We start from the raw sequence: 23,249 nt of genomic DNA on the forward strand, positions 1-23,249 counted from the left end.
AAATAGCATGGCAGGCATATATAATGCTTCTCTGTAGACAGCAGGCAACTATACACACAAAAGAAACCGACGCTTTCTCTTGTGAGTCAACTAATGAGGGAGCAGAATGAGGCCGGTTATTAGGGTTTGTGTTTTTCAGTCTTTATGCAGAACTAGAAGCCCCTGTGTAGGAGCGAACGGCAGAAAGCAATTTCCACTTCCATATCTATTAGAGGCTGTGGGAGTAACCATTTCAATTAAGAGCCCTGACAAGAAATGTATTTAAAATGGACAAAAATAAATCAACCATCCAAAGAGCAATAGTTACCAAAATTAAGAATTAAGTAAGTAACCAAATAAAAAAAAATATGTATACATACGTAAATAGGCAAATAAATAAGCTGAAAAACCTTTTATGTGCTCTCAGCTCCACCTCGACCTCCAACAGGGAGTGCTTGCTGAATAACGGTTATAATTCTATTCCATTCTCAACAATATTCCTCATAAAACCCCCGCAGGACTGAAGAGAGAACATCTGAATCAAAATAAAATCAGTGCCTGGGAATTCAAGTCTGTAGAGCACTTGAATGTTTTAGGCCAGGATAAAACATAAACTAAACATAAACATAGACTAAGGATACCAACAAGGACAAACACTACGGCCTTGGTGATTACAGAATAAAAATGCAATTTTATGTGGTCACAGTAATGTGGAAATTTTTACAATTTCCATTGTAAAATTTCAGTTTTCCATTGTATATATGCCTGCTTTTGGGTATTTGGGATGGAAACACAGAAATAACAAACGGAGCGCACATTAGGCCTACTTTCACTTTCTGTGCGTATTCATTACGTCAAAGATAATTAGTAGCAAAACAGCGATCAAATATTACATGGCAGTGCGTTTTGTTTTCAAATGTTTTCATGCATGTCTAGATAACAGGTGAGGGATGTTTAGGAGACTCGTAAATCATCAAATTTAGGCTGCGCAAAGCACAGCACCTTTATTTGGCCATGGCTTGTATTCGAGTCAGCTATAATATAGTCCTTTATTTCTTGCGTTTTATTGTGAGACATGGGCCTACTTTTTCGTTTGGAGCCGTACATGGGTAGGCTATCAAAAGCAGATGTTTAATTTGAGATTTAATTTACGTTTGGACTGTTGATTATATTGCTAAATATCGGGACTGATGACCACTGAAATCTGTGGGGCATTTAATGGCTTACAATTAAGTTTCATAGTGTCGGGAATTTCGATTGCCATTCAATAAGGTATCCGCGCTTTCATTCATTTGTGTGCTGTGCTGTAAGGGAAACCTTATTCCGTATAGCCAAAGATGTCTAAGATAGCCTAAATGTAGTTATTTTTTAAATTATGCATGATTTACTTTTTTATAAAATTCATAGGCTGATGCCTGGCAGCAACAAGTGTTTAAATGTAGGCTTCAGCCTCTAGCTCAGAAGGGTGCGGCATGCGACTAGCTTGAGAGCAATGAGAGCAACGTGTTGGAGACTCATGGTGTAAATGACTTTTCATTGGCAACAATACCAACCAACAATATAAAATATTAAGAAGAGCTCTTTTATGAGTTAAATTGAAACAAAAATTATACTGGCTTTTATTTGTCCAAATCTGAGGCCCGGCTATAAATAGAATCCCTGCCATAATTTGACGATTTAGGTATGCACGTGTGTTTTAGACGTAGTGCAAGCACTAATCTCTGACTGAAAGTGCACAGGACTTGTGCATTTGAGAGCCTCTCTCTCATGGCTGTAGACATAATGTTTCACGTGGGGTTCATGTCAGTTAATATAAATTAGCATTTAAAAAACATGTTCAATTATATATTTTTTCATATATAAGTCGCACCTGACTATAAGTCGCAGGACCAGCCAAACTATGAAAAAAAGTGCAACTTATAGTGCGGAAAATACGGTAAGTGTTACGGTCACCACCACACTGGTCTGGAACCTAAAAGAGAAAAGCAAACAAGTTAGAGTTATACCAAAAACAATTGTTCAATACAACTTTTAAGTGAGATTGTTGCACCATAAATTTGTAATGGTAGTTAAATATCCTAGCCTATAGGATCACAAACAAAGCAACATTTTGTGTTTTATTCATTTCAGTTTAAGGATAGTTGATAGCCAAACAGTTTCAAGTAAACAGCTTAGAACACTTTGTAGGCAAAGGGTGTGTTGTTGCTGTTGATAATCATAAACTGAGTCTTAAGGATGGACAGTTCTGATATTATGTATCTTAATAACTACAATAGTTTATACAGCTTGCTAGGTCTGTCATCCACATTTTTTCTACAGATTACGATGTAGGCCTACTCTAAGATGTACTACAACTGGGAAGCTTAATTCGTGTGCCAGGCTACACTTTAAATTTTAGGCCAGAATAATGCAGAAATCAGTAACGTTAGCCTAGGCCAAGTAAACATACTCTGTAGCCTATGTTGACGACACAAACATTATACCTCAACTTCTGTAGTGTGTTTTAACAATACTTTGGTCATATCGTCCGTTTCCAAACAGTATGACTTATCAGGTCCCTTTCCACAGGTGTATTTAATCAAGAGCCAGATAGTATCTGCACAATATGATTACGCTAGACTACTGTATCTGGTTAACGTTAATGCTGGTTAGTAAACAAATGTAACGTTAACGTCAGTGATTAGCTGGGAGCAATGTTAGGCTTGATTGTCGTTAGCTAACGTTATCGAAACCTACGGCTAACCGGTCACTTTAAAGTTGACGACATACAGTAGCTGCTAGGCCTATTAACGCTGATAAGGTGGGTGCTAACGTTAATTATTCCCCTAACGTTATAAAATTAGTTTGGCTATTTGTGACCCATTATTTTATACAACATAATGTTTGACGACATAAATGAGTCAAATGCCAAAAATCGGACCACTTACCTTGTCTGTAAGTAGAGAAGGACAGTCAGTTACGAGCAAGTAGCCTAAAGTGGGATCACGGCAGGCGATAAGACAACGTTCAGAAGACTCACAGCTCCAGTGGTAGAGAGATTGCAGTGGCTGATTGCTTTCAGCTGCAGGTCACGTCATAATGCTAAAAGTTGCCGCCACAGCGGTCAATGTTAACTCAATGGGAATTTGTTGCTCTTTTAACGTAAATATCTCAAAAAGCATAAAGTTCACAAATGTAAAAATAAAAAAAATACATTGTACAACTGTCCATTACAAGACCTTTGTAAGAGTGTTTGAATGACGTCAAACGGCTCAGTGGTTTTAGTGTCATTAAACGTCAAACTTGGTCGGAAGAAGAATAATAAAAATAGATGATAATAATAAGAACAGTGATAATAGTCCATTGCATTTACATGCAATGCAATAATAATAATTATAATAGTAATACAGAGTAGATCCCAGATCAAAGCCATAATGATAACAATAAGAGTATATACAAGGTAATAATCTAAAATATGGTAGTGGTAGTGGTGGTGTGGTGGGGGGGTAGAATGGGAAAGGAACATCTCATGATATGTACCCCTTTTCTTTGCACTGAGTAGCCATGGATTGAATGACATGGTGGACACTCTCCCACTGCAGTAGGAAAGAGCTACTTCATCAGTTGCTATGCCTGTGTGTGTGTGTGTGTGTGTGTGTGTGTGTGTGAGAATCAGCCACACTGTTCCTGAGGCTAGAATGTACGGGAATCTTATTCTGATGGCCTCTGAATCAAATGCCTTGGAAAAAGTCCTTCACATGACATCAGCCTGTCCAGTACACTTGCGACGACAGATTGCATTAACATATCACTGGTGTGCTTGCTTGGTCTCCAGTTGGCAAAATCCGACACGACACTGAGCTGACAAAAAAAAAAAAAAAAAAAAAAAAAAAAAAAAAAAAAAAAAAACACACACACAGAAAGGAGCGACACAGACAGAGGCGTCTGCCACCATAATCCTGTGAAATTGATAGCTGGCTTTGTGTCTGCCTCTAATGAACTTGTTAGCAGCAGGAGGGGTGTGTGTGGGATGGCTATATGACTGAGACAGCCAATATTTAAGTAGGGAAGTTAAGGCGAGAAGACAGGCCCAGAATACGTTTCCGGTTGAGAAGAGACTCGCGGGCAACTCATTGACAAGGAGTCTGACGTGCTCAGCCCGATCAATACATCAGTGAGCTGTCAGCAACTGCACCCAGATGCGTGCTCAGCTCATGATCATTGAAGAAAGTTACACCCAAGACAAGAGGATATTTAATATAATATAATATAATATAATATAATATAATATAATATAATATAATACAATACAATACAATACATCAAACTGTATATAAATACAAGAGAAGGCAAACCACCAAGGGGAGAATGATTGGGAGTCTGTGATGCTCATGATGAACATGGGGGGTCTGTAAAAGGATGGCCTGCCCCTGTATTACAAAGAGCCAATCACATTGTCAGAAGAGGCACAATTGACTTTTTGCCTCAACTAAACTTGCACTGCTGCAAACATTGTGCCAGGGTGGTGTGCAACTCAACTTCAAAAGAAATATTTAAAACTAGTTTCACACAAATGACTATTGATGCATGTTTGACCATTCTATCATATATGCAGTGCAGAGGCAGCTACTGTTCCATTGAAGTCTATGGCTATAGCTCAGAATTTCACCACGTATGCAATCTTGGTTCTATAAAATTAGGAATGTGAATTTTGGGCATGTTTTCATGATACTCAAACCCTTTTGACCATTTCAGGTGCATTTTTAAGCATTCCATTTTGGAGAATTATATCAGGTGTGCGCCTGTTATTTATTCTGCTGCTGTTGGCCGGTTGCTAGTAAGTAAGTAAGTAAGTAAGTAAGTAAGTAAGTAAGTAAATTTAATTTATAAAGCACATTTAAACACAGCATAAACTGACCAAAGCGCTGTACAGCGGATAGCTAAAGATAAAGACTAAGACAAATAATACAGAAAAACACATTGGACCAATAGTCATAAGAACATAAAAACATAAATAAAAGGAAACCTTCAATATCAGGGCACACAACACAGACATATATAGGATGAGCAGGAGTACAGGGTTAGGGAACAAGGAATGCCAGGGAGTAAAGGTGGGTTTTTAGTCTGGATTTGATAGCAGAAATGGAGGGAGCAGATCTAATATCCAGGGGGAGCTGGTTCCACAGACGTGGAGCAGCAACTGCAAAGGCTCCATCACCCCTCTGTTTTAGCCGTGAGCGGGGCACATGCAGAAGCCCTTTATCTGAGGATCTCAGGGACCTTTGAACTAAGTAGGGCTGTACAAGGTCTGTGATGTAGGTTGGGGCCTGCCCATTAGGTGCCTTAAAAACAAATAATAAAACTTTAAACTGAATCCCTGAATGCTACATACGCTCATCAATATGTCAACGACACGCCTCTTTATGCAGACAGGACTTGATCCCCATTGTGCCTATAGTTTGTCGTAGTTCATGTCTATCTTGCTCCGCCATGTATAATCTTTGCTTCAGAGTTGTGCTACTTAGAATCAGCTGATTAAATGAATGGTTCAAACAAAAATGTGGCAGGACTTTTACTTTCTGAAGCTGGACTTTTACACCTCTGGTTATACATGACAATAGAAGGGAGAGAGAGAAAGAATGCATGCAGGGGTTGATAACTGGGAAGAGAGGGGACAGGGGCTCATGGGCAAAGCCAAAGGGAGTGAGGCGATGGCCATGGCCATGTAGATTTCAGCATAGGCCTTTATCGAGAGAAATAGGCAACGAGGGATGACACACTCGTCAGCACTGCCCAGGACTCTACTGGAAATCTAGCCATGGCTGTCAGAAGCATTGAGAGTCAAAAAAAAAAAAAAAAAAAACACACAAAAAACATTTTGCAGTGCATCCTCTCAGGGATCACAAGCCTCTTGTCACCAACTCTAACTCAAGAGGGCATGGAAGGCGGAGCAGAGAGGCCAGGGTCTGGCTGCTGACTTATTAGATTCCAAACCCTGTCCCTTACTTTGAGAAGCCATCCCATAATCTGGAATTGGAGAGGCAGCTGTTCTTTCTCTCTCTCTATCGCTCTCGCTTTCATTTCTCTGTTCAGGACCATCTGCTGTGCTATCCATCCTTGTATCTAGCCCCTTCCTGACACTCGTCCCATCCCACTCAAAAAATGACCATGGCATACTCAGCAGTTCAATGGACCCACTAACTGAAGTTTAATAGAAGGTGTAATGCTCTTCGTAACTCTTCACTCATCCTCTGTTTACTGACAGCCATGCAGTACAACAGCAGCGAGAGAGAGAGAGAGAGAGAGAGAGAGAGAGAGAGACACACACACACACACAAACAAGATACAACTCAACCAAGCAACTTTGCAGCACACGACACCATGACATTTCATGCCAAAGCAGCTGGAAGAATAAAATCAAATGTAGCCCTGACTCTGTGTGAGGCGCTCAACATATTCTTTGATACCAATGTACAAGCATTTAAGAAAGTAAATAAATGTTGAATTTTAAAGTTTTGGAAAGGAAAAAACAAAAATCAATACAAACAAAATCAATCCCACTGGCCTTGTTGACAGAGGCGTGAGCAGTATACTAATCTGTGGGCGGCCAACAGACCATAACCCATCAAACAGGGCCAGGTGTTTGTCAGTATCTTATTTTTCCCATCGATAGCGCCTGAGTAATGAGAACGAGAACTGGAGGAATCGAACCGTGAAGAGCCGCAAAAAAACAAGACACAAACAAGACGTACATGGGAGATATGGCAGTCTAAAAAAATCCACTAAATCACTTCAACCTGCCTTGTCAACCCACTGTGACCCAGGCCGCCTAACTGATGTCTCACATGCATGCGTAACCACGGTTACTTCATACCGCCACCGTGTTTTCTAAGCAGCTTCAGAACTTCAAAACAAGGTCGGTCACTGACAATCCAAAGTTTAAAGTCCAAGGTTCTGACAGTTTCCCTGGAGATACACGGTGATACAAGGTGAGGCAGGAAGCGAGAGAAAGAAAGTGTCAGACAGGGGATTCAATGATACACTAACAATAAACAAAAAGCAGTGCTAGACACCGGGCTCCGGTAAGGTTTGCACCAACTGTGCAGACATGTCCAGCTGTTTAAATATAGCCGTTTATAAGTATTGTTCCATTTGCAGAGAGAGACAGCTGTTTTCCTCTGATTATTTCTGGCTTCTGCAGGTGTAATTGTTCTCCCCATCCTGCATAACATGCAGAGAAAAAGCACACCAACTTGCGTCAACGGAACTGTTAACTCCACCTGGCCAGAAAAAGCACACACGCATGTTTATTCCAGTTAAAACAGTCACATATGTTTCCTCCAATTGTAAGAATGGGCATGATGGTAACTGCAATCTACAGTATTTGTTTGCTGCCTTTTCCACAATTGGTCTTAAAATCAGCTCTAAATGGTGCTCGTCAGCACAAAAGTTGAGACTCGTCTCAAGTACTATATTGTAATCCAAAAGCATCTGTGTTAACGGGACGATTATGCTCACGCTCTTTTTCTTTGGGAAGGGGTACGCGTCTGGGCTGCCCACTCTCACCATTGTTATTTGCTTTGTCATTAGAACCTCTAGCTCAGGCTGTCCGTCAATCAGAGCAAATTTTACCAATTAATCTCATCACATCTCTTTGTATGCTGATGATATACTTTTATTTGTAAATGACCCCGCTTCATCAGTACCTCATATTATGTCATTGTTTAATCATTTTAGTGATCTTTCAGGTTACAAGATAAATTGGAACAAATCTTGTTTTCTACCACTAAACTTTGACCCTGTCTCTGTGCCTCCTCCTAGTGCCGCACCCATTGTAACATCATTTAAATATTTAGGGATAGACATATATCCCTCATTGCATGATATTGCAAGTAAAAACTCTCTATCAAACTGGTCATCTTTGCCCAAGTCATTATATGCACGAATTTCAGTCATCAAAATGAACGTTTTACCACGAGTTCATTTTTATAGTGCAATGATACCCTTGCCACCCCCTGCACACTTTTGGGACAATATCAACTCCACTCTAAGGAAATATATTTGGAATGGGAAATGTGCAAAGATTAAGCTGTCCACTATGCAACGCTCTAGGCAGGATGGCGGTTTATCTTTTCCTGACTTTAAAGTTTATGCCCAAGCATTTGCGTTGCGCCCCATATAAGTCTGGTTTGATTCAAATAAAAATGTGGCATGGAAAGCCATTGAAGAATCAATGGTCACCCCCTATAATTTAAGAGATTTGTTTTTTTGCAATGTTCCTATTCGACAATGTGCACTTCGTTTTGGTCCAATTATAGCCCATTTATTATCCACCTGGAAGGTTGTAGAAAGACAAACAGGATCTATATCAAAATGGCATCATCACTTTTTAATAACTAGATGTACCGATAGCGGTAATAAAATATGACCGCCAGTCCTGTACATCCGTTCAAAAAAAAAAATCACACTTCAATTTGTCTCCATATTTTTACCCATCCCCCACTCTTGAAACTTTTGTGTATGCTTGTTTGGCACTTTAAAATCTCTAAACAATCACAAGTAGGGCAGTTAATCACAGTTCATCCATTGCAACTGGATTGATGAAAGGTCCCTTACACCTGTAGGCTACATTGTATTTGGGAAAAGCAAAAAAGGTATCAGCATAATGTTATTTATTTATTTATTTATTATGTATTTATAAACAAAAACATCTCTGTCAGTTCCATGCCGTTTTCAACAGCTATCAAAAACAAAGGTCATTTTTGGATGGATGGATTTTTTTTGTGAATGTTTCTTCTTCTACATAAGATTTTAGTCATCTTTAGTTCATGTAATACTTTATTGTCAATGCACAAATTAAGTAACAGTAGTCTGAAACGTTATTGTTAATGCACAAATTAAGTAACAGTAGCCTAGTCTGAAACGAAATGCTGTTTACATCTAACCAGTGGTGCAAATAACTGACATGTCCAAATGGGCCTTTGATGAAATGCGTCGCTAGACTGTTCATACACATTTTAACGGGCCAAAGTTGAAGAGCTTTTGTCCGTTATTGTTAGTTGCAAATATAGGCTGATTCATGTTCCCTTGCATTGTGTAACTGAGGTCCATGGCTAGTCTGGCTTTCACCAGACCAAGCTCAATCTTTTAAGAAATCAAAAAAACTAAATAAGGGGCAGATCAGGCTGGGTTCACCCAGCCTAGTCCATAGAGCACCCGATATTGTTTAATTTTCGATTGAGATATACACGCTCTGGCTATTCTAAATGCAAAATGCATCAGGGGTTATGACAAAGCGGTAACTAACAAACTAGATCCTAATAGAAAGCTGTTAGCTTCCCTAAGCTACAGGTAGGATTATAAGGTAGGCCTATTTACAACATACCGGGGGCCGAAATGAAATTTTTCCGTAAAAGTCTAGTGGGGCTACATACCCACCAAATTTCATGTACCCGGTGGTTCGGTGTCCGGGTATCAATGACCAAAAAATTCAGGGAGTAGATGGCGGTAAAATTCTTGAATTATGTGCATGTGTGCGTGTACAAATTTATGTTTATGTGTGTGGGTGTGTGTGTGTGTGTGTGTGTGTGTGTATTGCTTGTGTGTTTGCCTGCATGTGTGTGTTTGTGCATGTGCATGCATGCGTACATAGGTCTACTGTGTGAGTATGTGTCATAATATGATTACTGTAAATGTATGTGTGTGCGTGTGTATCTGTTTATGCACATGTGTGCACATGGAATGGGTTAACATGACCCCTGGAGGCAAACATACGGAAAAATTGGTCATCCTAGGCCCTAGAGTTCTCAAGATATTCACAGAGAACTGTGTCTGCCCTACCCTCCTTTCGGGGTCCAGTCCAGCGGGGCTACAGATCAAAACGAAGAATGGCGGTTCCATGCTATCCATGTGGGGGTACATGCCCACCAAGTTTTGTGTACCCCGGTCTTTCAGTGTCCGGAATCCTTGTTGGTGTACATCACTAAATGTACACATAAATTATTTATTGTAAGGCCCCCATGAGCGAAAGTACACAAAACTTGGCATGCATTCGGAGGGTGTCATAATGATCCTACACTTTTAATTTCGTGCAGTTTTGACCTTGTCAGCCAGAGATATTGTGATGAAAACACCTAATTTTTTGCTTTTTAATTTTTAACTAGGTGGTGGCTATACATGAAATAAGTGGTAATGGGATGGGTTGACATGCCCCTTTAAGACCAACATACATAAAAAAGGTGGACCTCCCCTAGGCCCTCACGGGTTATCGAGATATTCACAGAAAACTGTCTCCGCCACCTACAGGCCAGTTGGTGTATAGTAACATAAATTAATTTATTGTGTGGCCCCCATGAACGGAATTCCACAAAACTTGGCGTGCATACAGAGGGTGTCATAATGATCCTACAATTCCAATTTGTTGCAGTTTTGATTATGTTAGGTCACGAGATACCTTCAATTACAACACCTCATTTTTTTTTACTTTTTTTTGTGTTTAACTAGGTGGCTATACATGAAATGAGTGGTTATGGAATGGGTGACATGGCCCCTGAGATCAACATACAAAAAAAAAATGGTCCTCCTAAACCCTACAGTTTTCGAGATATTCACAGAAAACTGTGTTTGCCCCACCTCCTTTCAGGGGTCCAGTCCAACGGGGCTACAGAAAAACGAAAACGATGGTTCCATGCTATCCATGTGGGGTTACATGCCCACCAAGTTTAAAATACCCGGTCTTTCAGTGTCCCGGAATCATTGACGGAAATTTGGGCATGCTAAAAAAAAGAAAAAGAAAAATCTGACTAAACCTATATGACCCCGCTTAAGCTGCCATGGTCATAATAATGGGTTTCTGTCTGGGAGTACCCCATTTATATCTTCTCAATGGGCAGAATGCAACATTACAACTCTTGGAGACCTGTATGATGACAAAGGCTTGAGAACCTTTCAGGATTTAAGATCTAAGTACATTATATCAGCATCAGATCAGTTCTTAAGGCTCTTGGTGTTCCTTTTAACACGAAACTACCAGTGCATAGTATTCACAATGTTACATATTTCAATGACTTCACCCCTTCTTCTGCGTCATCTATTTATTCCTTCCTGATGAAGAAATTAATACAAGCCTCTTGGAGTAATAGCAGTTTGGTCAAAAGATTTAGAATGTGAACTGGAAGATACCTTTTCTGATCATACATGGGAGACAATCACTATGTCTTCTAAGAACCCTAATCATCAAATGATCCATTGGAAACTAGCACACAGAGTATATTTAACACCACTTAAGAGATTTCATATGCGTCTAATTACCTCACCTAATTGTACTTTGTGTTCAGATGGAAAGACAGGACATTTCAACTCTGATTGGGACTGATATTGTTATAACTCCAAGTCTATTTTTTCTAAATGATTATTCCAACCTCTCATTGACACTTTTCCAGAGCAGTCTACTGCTGGCTCTACTGCTGGCTGCTTTTACTGCAGCCAAAAAAATGTTAGTCAGCCGATGGAACCCCCCACATGTTATGTGTAGACGTCTATGGGCTCTAAGTTTACCTGATATTATATTTATGGAACTCTCAACAGCCCGTATACATGGGGCCAGATCACAAACTCTAATGAGGTGGAACCATGCTTTTGAGGAAGTCAAAACCTTTATTGCTGATGGTCATGTCTAAGGTGCTGTGTACTGTTGTTTTGAAATCCCTCTTTGTTTTTCTTTTCTTTAAAATAATTTAACTTTTTTTACTGGAAAATATGTTATTTTCTTTCTTTATAGTTGTATACCAATGTACTTTAAATGTTTCATAACATGTAAGATTGCAGATGCTCACCACTGGGTGGGGGTGGAGGGTGGGGGGAGGGCGGTTGGAAAGTGTTATACCTCTGTATTTGTTATTGATTGTGAATATGTGCATCATAATAAAATAAAAAACAACTGATCACAAAAAAAGTTGACTCGTCTCGGGGTCATGATGGGTAAGAGACAGCCTCCTCTGCCGATTCACCCAAGCAGTAGGCTACGTCAATGGGGGGGGGGAAAGTCATAAATAAAACACCTCACAAGGCTCAGTGTTATTCATCCTGTTCAATTCAGCCAGTCTGGTTGAGTTGTTAAAGTCAATAGATTCCCACAATTGGTGCCAACATCAGAGCATCCACACCAGCAGACAAGGGGGCTTCTGTCTTCCTCTACATGATCTCTTCAATCTTTCTGGAGCAGACCAGCAAGCACCGTCTGCCACCTCCACTTTCCCCTTCACCCATCCATCCACCCATCCATCCATCTGTTCTTTACTCTCCCCCTACCTCTTCTCTTCATAGTCATCCTTTGCACAGACAGACACTACTTCACTGGCCGTGACAGACCTTGCTGCTATTTCAGTCATTAGGAAGGCTGAATTAACAGGCATTATATTTTAGCTGATCCGGAGAACAAGCAAGCTTCAAATGCAAAAATGATATTTTCTTTTCCAGAGCATGATACAAACACTTTGTACACAAACACCTTTTTTTTACACTTTCAAGTGTCACCTGTGACAGCACAAATCATGATTCATACGATTAATACATGTCTCTAAAGATCTGGTATATATATATATATATATATATATATATATATATATATATATATATATATATATATATATATATATATATATATATATATATATATATATATATATATATATACATATATATACATATACATACATATACACACACATATATGTATGTATATACATACATATAGAGAGACACATATATGTATGTATATACATACATATACAGAGAGAGAGAGAGAGAGAGAGAGAGAGAGAGAGAGAGAGAGAGAGAGAGAGAGATAAAAAAGAACAGGAAATCCCTTCAGAAGAGGAGAACAGAAGACTAACTGGTTGGTCTACCAGTGATATTCATATTATAGATAATGATCACGGATCCGATATGATGGGTGAGGCACGTACCCCTCGACAGCAGAGGGCAGCCTCGACCGACAAACGCTTTTTTCCACTGACCCACAGACAGTGTGGCCAGCACACATGCATATTGAGCAGAGGGGGGAAAAAAGAAGACCAGGGCCCTTACCGGCATTCACAATGGCGTCCACTTCCAGAATGGTGATGTCACCTTTGTGCAGAGACACTTTGTCACTCAAGGAGACGGACGGTGCTCTCTGCTCCTCGTCTTCCCCTTTTCCTAAGAGAAAAAAAAAACTTGAGTTACATATCGGTTATCCTTTTCTTATCAATAAAAGCAAACATTAATAAAGCAATATGGCTTCTAATATAAGTGAAAGTGAGGTTGGTAAAGGATACTCCCACGTTTGTGGTTCTGCCGCAGGCGTCAAATTCAGATTTTTGTATGTGCCTCATCTGCTCCAAAAATAATATCTCCAATCAATAGTCTCCGCGTCTTTTGTTGCCATGCAACGAAAAATGCCACTCTGCAGTCAAGTCGAGTGAAAGAGGCTATTTGCACAATAATTTGGATACTCATCTGTCCATACGTTACATGTTGAATCTGAGCGTTTACCCAACTCCTACGCCATTTTCTCACTCAATAACTGCCAAATGTGACATTATGAAATCGCTGCTCTTTCTTCTTGAATGAATGGAACATTTGTGTCGGGTAACTTAATGCACAATGTGGGATGATTTCTAGCAGTAAAGTGGGGATGTCCTGAGATACTGTCACTAGGGTTGCAAAGGGGCGGAAAATTTGCGGTAAATTTCCGGAAACTTACCATGGGAAGTTAAGCTGGGGAATTTTGGAAATATTCCAAATTGGAAACTACCATGGAATTAAAGAAAATTATGGGAATTAATGGGAATTAACTGGGAATTTTGGGTAATTCATACAAACTGTTTCATATACGAACATTAACATTTTGTTTCGTAATAAGCAATATGATTTGTATGTTCGTATTTTTGCTAAGCTTAGCATACAAAGCTAGCTAGCATGCTAGCGGGAATCCCATTCTCTGCCTATGGTTTACTAGCGTGCTAAACTAGCAACACTGAACTGCCCAAGATGCACCACACCACTCAACAACAAAATCTGATTGGTTGGAACATTTTTCCCCCATGCATATAAACACACCATAGGTTTCCTTTATGTCTAGCAGCCTATGCCGATTGCTGTGTGCATGTGATTGACATATGTGCAGGGTAGAAATTCGACTGAACTTGCATTAAATCAGGTTGTTTTAACTAATATTAGACTGCAAGATGGGGTTTTGTCCACTACATTTAAGTTCCCTGTTATAGACTAACTTGCCATATTAAAAAAATCCCAGTTTATTCCCAATAATTCCCGTTTATTCCCATTAATTCCCATGGAAAGTTTCCAACTTAGAAAATTCCCGGAATTTTGCAACCCTAACGGTCACTAATGGAATGCCTCACACCCAATCAGATATTAGAACGGTACAAAATATGACCGCCGCCCAGTCCAGCACATTTTTTCCACAAAAATAAATCACGCTGAAAGGCTTATATGATTCTAACTGTCTCACTAAATTGCAAAATCCACACTCAATTCTCACTGGTATCTGCTAGACAACTAGTACCAAAACATGATTAGTTCATAGATTTCACATGTAAAATTCATTTTATACAACCCCACCCCCATCTTGCCTGTTCATAATTCTGAGAAATTCTTGAATTGTGTGCATGTGTGCGTGCACACGTTTATGTTTATGTGTGTGGGTGTGTGGGTGTGTGCTTGTGTGTTTGTCTGCGTATGTGTGTTTGTGCATGTGCATGCATGCGTACATATGTCTACTGCGTGAGTATGTGTCATACGTATGATTACTGTGAATGTATGTGTGTGCGTGTGTATCTGTTTATGCACATGTGTGCACATGGAATGGGTTAACATGACCCCTGGAGGCAAACATACAGAAAAAATTGGTCATCCTAGGCCCTACGGTTCTCAAGATATTCACAGAAAACTGTCTGCCCTGCCCTACCCTCCTTTCGGGGGGTCCAGTCCAGCGGGGGGGGGGGGCTACAGATCAAAACGAAAAACGATGGTTCCATGCTATCCATGTGGGGTTACATGCCCACCAAGTTTCGTGTACCCCGGTCTTTCAGTGTCCCGGGAATCCTTGACGGAAATTTGGACATGCGAAAAAGAAAAAGAAAAAAAAAATCTGACTAAACCTATATGACCGCCGCTTCGTCATAATAAATAGTTTGACTGGACCTAATCAGCAATATATTCTTTATGCCATGCAGAGACCATTTTTTTTCTGTATCGGTTGAAACATGCTGCTGCTCTTTTTTGCACTGAGGATAGTCTTCACTGACTGAAACGTTTGTACAGCACTTTTGCACTTTCTTGCACACCGTGTTACCTCAAAAAACTTTTTTAAAAATATATGTAAAAAAACTAAATAAGGTGGTTTAAAAACCAACCTTTTGTGATTACTTGTTTCTCAGAGTGCAAGCTTAAGAGGACTTAAAAACAAGGCGCAGCTCTACTTCATGCTTTTCGGTTGAAACATCCCCATTATTATATCCAAATGCAGTGTTACTAGATCCTTGTTACCAGACTGGTTATGCCAGGGTTAACTTATCTAATTGAATGGATGGCATGGAACCACAGCCAGAGAAAACACTTGGCAATAGCAGAGACATTACACTGAAGCACTATGATGCACCTTTCACTAAAGGTGAACAGAATGAAATTCATCAATGCCACGGTGGATTTTTTGAGCTTGTATGTCTATGCTCTCGGTCAACTCAGAGGATATTATTGGTCAAGCCAACAGGAGCTTTTCTAAGCCAGTAGAGCATGGAGATTGGTACTGGCAAGGCTTATGGCGCATATGGGAGAGTTGCATACTAATAGATCCATATTGAAACAAACCCACAAACAGCATGACCATACTTGTTTCTCAGAGTGCAAGCTTAAGAGGACTTAAAAACAAGGCACAGCTCTACTTCATGCTTTTCGGTTGAAACATCCCCATTATTATATCCAAATGCAGTGTTACTAGATCCTTGTTACCAGACTGGTTATGCCAGGGTTAACTTATCTAATTGAATGGATGGCATGGAACCACAGCCAGAGAAAACACTTGGCAATAGCAGAGACATTACACTGAAGCACTATGATGCACCTTTCACTAAAGGTGAACAGAATGAAATTCATCAATGCCACGGTGGATTTTTTGAGCTTGTATGTCTATGCTCTCTGTCAACTCAGAGGATATTATTGGTCAAGCCAACAGGAGCTTTTCTAAGCCAGTAGAGCATGGAGATTGGTACTGGCAAGGCTTATGGCGCATATGGGAGAGTTGCATACTAATAGATCCATATTGAAACAAACCCACAAACAGCATGACCAGACGGCTACAGACTAAGCAAGGTTTTCTGTATCTCAGTCATTCAATGTTGGTCCAATATGTCCTTAAACTTAGACCAACTTAGACTGGTTATTCTTCCCTACTGCTCCACATCATAAATCATGGTAATCATACCGTACCAGTGAGCAACTGGCAAGCTGGCGCTAAAAGGAAGCCATTTGGTGGTTGTCCATGCCATTTGGCCATAGCCATGGCAACTGAGATTACTCCCCTAGCGTAAATGCTAAAGAGGAGAAAATGAGTGAAGGCTTAACAATCACTTTGAAGCAACAATCTCTTTGAAGCGCACACCCACCTGGACAAAAAAAACATTCTCATTATATCATTATAAAACATATACAATTCTTTGACTCTGGCATCAAATTATTCCTGTCTTAAACCCAGTTGCATAATTAGTTATAGGCCCAGAAAAATAGATGCTGTTATGGTGAATCTAAGGGACTGTGGCCCCCTAAGTCTTCCATTTTACTCTTGAAATAAGCACATGTGACTGAGTATAGAACCGATCTCTCTAAGAACGTCATCGACCTATAACAAATACCTATAACGTTACCTTAACTGCTTCTCCTCCAGACTCTGAGAGCCTCTTAATCATAGAAAATGACAAGCTTTGTGACTACACACCACTCTCATCCAGGTTATTTCCCAGCACCTCAATATTAGCTACAATAGAATGCTATTTGCCAGTGGAGGCCGCAGTCAATATGTGATCCAGTTATCCAAACACAATCACTCTAATGTCTCTGACGTACAAAAAAATAAAATAAATGATTTAGACTACCGGTACATTTTTCTGGCATGTTCAGTGCCCAAAAAAGAATATGATTTTGTCCTTTACTTAAATGGAAAATAAAGGAGCATGAAAGTTAAGTGCAAGCCCAAGCTGTAGCAGACATTGTAGAACACATTTAAGTATAAGTAAGTATAAGTATATACTCTTTCGATCCTGTGAGGAAAAAGCACACAGTGAACACACAGTGAGGTGAAGCACACACTAATCCCGACGCAGTGAGCTGCCTGCTACAGCGTCGGGTAGCAGTGAGGGGTTAGGTGCCTTGCTCAAGGGCACTTCAGCCATTCCTACTGGTCGGGGTTCGAACCGGCAACCCTCCGGTTACAACCGCTCTAACCAGTAGGCCACGGCTGCCACCCAATGTACAACAGACTATATGGAAATCAATTAATACAAATTCTTTTACTCCTTAAACCCACCCTTCCATCCACACTTACACTAACCCCCCTCCCCATCCCCGAACAGATCACCTACACTATGAAAGTTTAATAAAACTGTCAAAGGTACAGATTTTGGCCTTTGACCTATGCTGGATAGTTTCAAGAACTGAATGCAACAAAAATCATTTCTGTTATAATTAGTTTTAGGATGGGTGAAATTCTCACAGAAATCCTGGACTAACAATACACAGTAGACAGTACAAACATACACATGTTACAAAGACATAAATAATTGTAACAAGACGGATTGTAAAACATTTTTATCGTTGTTGTATTTAGTCTGTGCAGTGTGAAGCCCTAGCCTAGGATTGACCAGCCCGCCATTACTGATCTCAGCTGGGACAAGAGCCATATCATGACCTCCCTCAATCAAGGCCTTAGTGACTTTCTACACAATTGCTTTTACTTTCTCAACCTGACTGACATATTTTCAAATCTCTTCAACCATATTGTTGTTGTATTCAGATTTTAGATCACAATATTTTGCCAGAATTTTGTGTTTTCAAAATATCAAAAAGGTCTCTGTGTTTTCAAAATATCAAATAGCAATTCCAAACTTTGCTGCAGACTAAAGCTACAAACAGGATGTACTGTAGGTTCTTCATGCACATTTTGTCACTGGTATCATACAGGCTAACATCATAGTCTTTGTGATTCATAGCGATTGTGGTTAAGCATCAAGGAAGTGCAATACAGGGGCTGACCCATTTTCTTTGGGGGTACTTCCTCGATACATCATAGGTAGCATTTCAGCTCTTTTGACTGTGGTGGGCCTGCATGCGGTTCTTGGTGCAAGGATGCCCACAACAGCTTCTACAGTTACCTGACTGATTTCAACAACAACAAGGTCCCAGCTGTGACTGTACAGAGACAACACTAAATTTGAGTAACAAAAGTAACATTTATCCACCCGACTGGATTTCTCTCTACCTTCAACTGACAACAGTACTCCCTCTGCTGGCTCACTGAAAAAAACATACCAGTGAACTCACAGTGACCTTTGACCCCTATCTGTATTGTGCCATAACATGCTCGTTTAAAATGTCTGTACACAAGCGTGAGGGGCAGACCTGATGGAGAACTAGCTTGATCGGTACTGAAAGCCGCTACATGAAACCCAGTTGCATGGGCAGCCCTGGAGCCTAAGAAGTCCATCAGTCACCATGTCCTGCAACACACACACACACGGTGCATCACAGTGGAAAGAGTGTGGACAAGCGGATGGACACCAGCAGATAGCCATTCTGTCAGGATGTGACAGCCACTAAAGGTTGCGCTGCCAGGGGAAGCATGGCGACGCATTGCAAACGACTCTGCTTAATCAGGGCATCTGAGCATGTCAGGCTGTTTCATGCAATTGCCCTGAAATGTGCTACCAATTAATATCTCTTTATTTCCGTGTTACAGGGCAATACAAAGAGCAGGTTATTTTTGCAATCACTCAATGTGACTGACCTACTAATTTGCAAAGCATTATAATAGTGTATAAGAACAAACTAGATCCCTTGATCTTTCATTTCTATTCACAGATCTGTATGCAGTCGTCTTCTTTTTGCCATAAATTACACATACAAAATGGTAATACAAAGGTCCATGTAACACCACTCTGGTCAAAGCAATCTGTTCTGGTTCCTGTGTTTTTTTCTGTGAGCAACAACTTAACATCATCTTAAGCTAACCTGACAGGCAAAACCTTCTGCATCTCTATGGAGTTACCCACAGATAAAAACCTTCATTCAAAATGACAACTGAACCTGCCGCTGTGATCAGTATAATCCTTACCCACCATGTCACATGGAAGTCCCAGCAGTGAAAACGAGCAAACTTCTGAGTCTACAGGTAGACTAGACACTGTCTTTTGCATAACTGATCTTACTGGTTTGACGTTCACACACTCTTAAAACGAATGTTGGAAACAACACAAACTATGTTGTCCCTATCTAGACATTTTTTTAAGATTTGTTAAAAAAACAACACAAGGTATTTTCAACACACACTGTTTACACCGTTTTAAGAGTGCACAGTTCTTTGTGCCTGCCTCTTTCTGTATCGAATTGACTTTGGTCAAGACTGAAAGTTGTAGAATATGCAATAACGAACTGTGTGTTTATGCTTGGAGCATTTGGCTGTAAAAAGAATGCCAGACGGACATTATTATATAACTGCTTCACTGTAGCTGATCACTGAACATAACTCTATTCTCTCTCTAGCCTCTATCTCCTTGTCCAATCACTTTGTTACATCATTGTTATACATCATTTCATTTGTTGTTGTTGTTATTGACTGTTGTTATGAGCTTTACCACAACTGGCAATGCTGACACAAGGTCATCAGTCAAAGTGTACTGGTAACAGTAGGCTACAATACATCAGTTGAATAATTCAGAGACTTATTGAACCTCTGTAATTTGTAGAATAAAAATGTATTTTGATGACATGCAACCATGCTAGGGAGCTTTCCATGACAAATAACTTTATCCTTTTCCTATCATGCAAAGCACAAACACAAGCACAAACACAACCTCCTCTAGACCACATCAAGGCAGAAAGCAATAAGGAGAACTGCTGACCCAGAACAGGAACAGGGGCAGGGGCACTGCACTAAGACATTATAGGTACCCAAAGGCTAAACTACACAGGTCAGATCAGTTGTGCTTATGAGGGGCCCTACCAAGCCAAAAGCCCTTAGAACCATCTTACCTTTCCCCTCTCACATCACTTGTGCATACTAGTGGTTTCATCAACTAGTCGCATCACTAGTCAGCAGCAGTAGTCAACTAGTTGTGGACAAAATAGCTAAAGGCTAAAAGTGCTAGACATTTCTATGTATGGACTGGAAGTACTTTACCGAAATGAGACCTGTTCCATTATGACATACAAGTATACAGCTGTATTAAAGTATACAAATAATACTTTAGCTATGGATAACCATTCAATGATGAAACATCGGCTGCAACAGTTGGAACTAGCAGTAATGTTAGCACTAGCACTCAGTAGTTCAGTAGTTATCAAAACCCTAGTGCATACCAGAATATACATGTCTACCACCAAGTGGAAATTGCCTCACATTTAAATAACATTTTGACCACGGTTTCATTCCAATGGCAACAAACAATGTTTATTATCATGTTTACACTGTATGCAAATGGCCAGTAGGTCTATGCATATGAAGTGGTTTCTTTAGCTGCTAGACATATGAGTTCCTGAACGGTAGTGTAACAACAACAACAACAATTTGCATTTATATAGCGCTTTATCAAGGCAAGCGCTTTTCAGTGAAGGAGGAACCTCACTAACCACCACCAATGAGTAGCACCCACCTGGGTGATGCATGTCAGCCACTATGCACCAGAACATTCCTTACAGCAACTTGAGGTGGAGAGTGAGGAAATGAATGTGCCAATTACGCTGTGAGATGATTAGGGGTTCTAAGCCACCTTTTCCACACTTGAAAGCCATAGGATGTCACCGGACCTTTGCGGTCAGCCTTCTCTATATGCTCATATGGAAATTAAGTCTATAATGCATAAGCACTGAATCCCTAACATTTAAGGATGAAATCTTCATTATATGACCAGGAAGACTGGTGGAGACTGGTTGATTTTTTTTCTGGCTATGGCATTGTTCAGTTTATATCTCATTTTCATAGGCGTTTATACTGAATTGAACTGAACTGAACTGAATTAGTGGTAGGTCTAAACGATTTGGGGAAAATATCTTCTGTTCCGTATTCACTATATAATGCATCTAAGAATTACTCTGAAATATAACCCTTTTGGGCGAAACCAGCCCTATTTCTGCTTGATATTGTTGCTGTACATTCATCGTACAGCGGCCGATGGGGCTTTTTAAAATGTTGGTATGTTCATCATGTTGCCTCAGGAAGTAGCAGAATACCCCCAACTAATCAGATTTGTAAGCAGTACAATTAATGTGGCCTTTGCGATTTGTTCAAATTGTTATTTTGATTAAAAATTGATTAATCTTTCAGCCCTAATCAATAGCAGAGTACAATATAGCCTAGCAAGAGACAGTGCAACTCTGATTGTCTTGCGATGTATTCTTTAGGCAAACTAAGGCCTGAAGAACTCTGCGCAGAACATGTAAATACTACATTTAGCCCACAACATTGCCCATCGCATCAGTCTTCATATGCCCATGGAAGAGTCCCTTGGCTTGGGTTCAAGTGTACCTGTAGTCTTTTCACGGTTCATATGCCCATGTAAACAGAATCGCTTGGGTTCAAGTGTACCTGCAGTCTTTTCGTGTTTCCTCCATGTGGGTACCTTGTCCAGAGACATAAAGTTACCACGATACTCTTTGCGTCGCTCCTCCAGTCCTAGCTTCAGCAAGCGTTCTGTGGAGGAAAAAAACACCAGTATTAAACTTAGCCTCTGCTAAAGAAAAGGGGCAGACTTGGACTGAGCTGAATGCAGCTTTACATAAAGTGAATAGTAAGAGTGGCATTAACTCATTGCATTTTATAAAGCTTGTTTGACAAACATAACTAAATCACCTAATTGACAAATTAAACACTGTCTCAGAGAAGCAACAGCAGGAGCCCAGTAGCCCAATATAACTGATTGACAAGTTAAAAGTCAAAGCATCAGGGGAAAACACACTGCCCCATACTTTCTGAAATGTTTCCCTGAGTGGGTTGAACTCTGCAATTTTATGAGTGGTACAAGCATGCCTCAAAGGTTTTCTCTCTGCCTCGCCCTCAAGGAATATTCTCCAAACTTCAGCTTCTGATTATTCTTAAAATAACCCAAGTGCCCTTGTCAACACAACGCATTTTATACTCTGCATGCAGCCGAGGCCAAGCATCCACCATGAATTGTTTTACGGAAGCAGTTTCAACTATCTGAAAAGTCATTATTCTCAGAGTTTAAAAAACTGACCATGAAAACCAGGATGCTCTAATATGTGAATGTACCTTTAAATCATGTTCATTCAAAATACTTGTGCCATCTCTAGAAATGTCATACCGTTTGCACTGCAAAATCTACAGCATGCTTGACTTGGACAACTAATTACTTATCCGCAGTGCCACTAACTGCCTTTTCCAGCCATCTAAAGACCAGTGCTTGTGTAAAAAAAAAAAACACATATACCACGAATGAATGCAATTATCAATCTAACAGGTGAATTTGCTAATACAAATGGCCTAGAAGACAGATTCACTCTCAGAATGATCTGGTGGAATTCCACTTGCGCGCGGTCTGGATGCTAACACGAGTTGGGTGCCTCCTCCACGCTACAATACAGCACAGCAGTAGCATCTGCCAGCCACGACTCGTGTAACACCGACTTACCTCACATTAACATCTGAAGCTAATCGGTTGTGTCCCTTGTCCTGCTCACAGTATCAAGTCTGTAGCCCGCACATTTGATTAATAGACTGACAAAAAAAATGCTAGCAGGTTTTCCAGTTGTAACAAGCCACAGGCGCCGAATGATATCGCAACAAAACCAGCGCTTACCTTTCTCCGTTCTCCAGTCCTTTTTCTTTTTACTCATGGTGCCGTGATGTATGGGCTTGAAATGACTGTTTTTTGAGTGTAACAACCCCAGGCTCACAGCGAGTGTGTTCGGCAACTCAAGAGAAAGTGAAACAGCTCCTGGATGAGGTGTCTCACCTGAGAAGCTGTCAAAATATAGTAGTCTCTGTAGCATGCAACCTAACT

At 40.2% G+C, this 23,249-nt stretch overlaps 1 protein-coding gene across 3 annotated transcripts in view; it reads right to left on the reverse strand.

The window, feature by feature from the left end:
• The window catches only part of macrod2 (mono-ADP ribosylhydrolase 2), a 522,252-nt gene extending 499,003 nt beyond the window's left edge, over window positions 1-23,249 (reverse strand). For all 3 annotated transcript variants that reach the window (XM_048269585.1, XM_048269587.1, XM_048269584.1), the window contains exons 1-3: window positions 23,046-23,249; window positions 21,815-21,919; window positions 13,045-13,155 (exon numbers count right to left, since the gene is read on the reverse strand). In XM_048269585.1, the coding sequence (XP_048125542.1) occupies window positions 13,045-13,155; window positions 21,815-21,919; window positions 23,046-23,238 (409 nt within the window). In that variant the 5' untranslated portion in view covers window positions 23,239-23,249. The remainder of the gene's footprint in view (window positions 1-13,044; window positions 13,156-21,814; window positions 21,920-23,045) is intronic.

Source organism: Alosa alosa, chromosome 18 (genome assembly GCF_017589495.1).
Source record: "Alosa alosa isolate M-15738 ecotype Scorff River chromosome 18, AALO_Geno_1.1, whole genome shotgun sequence".
NCBI lineage: Eukaryota > Metazoa > Chordata > Actinopteri > Clupeiformes > Clupeidae > Alosa > Alosa alosa.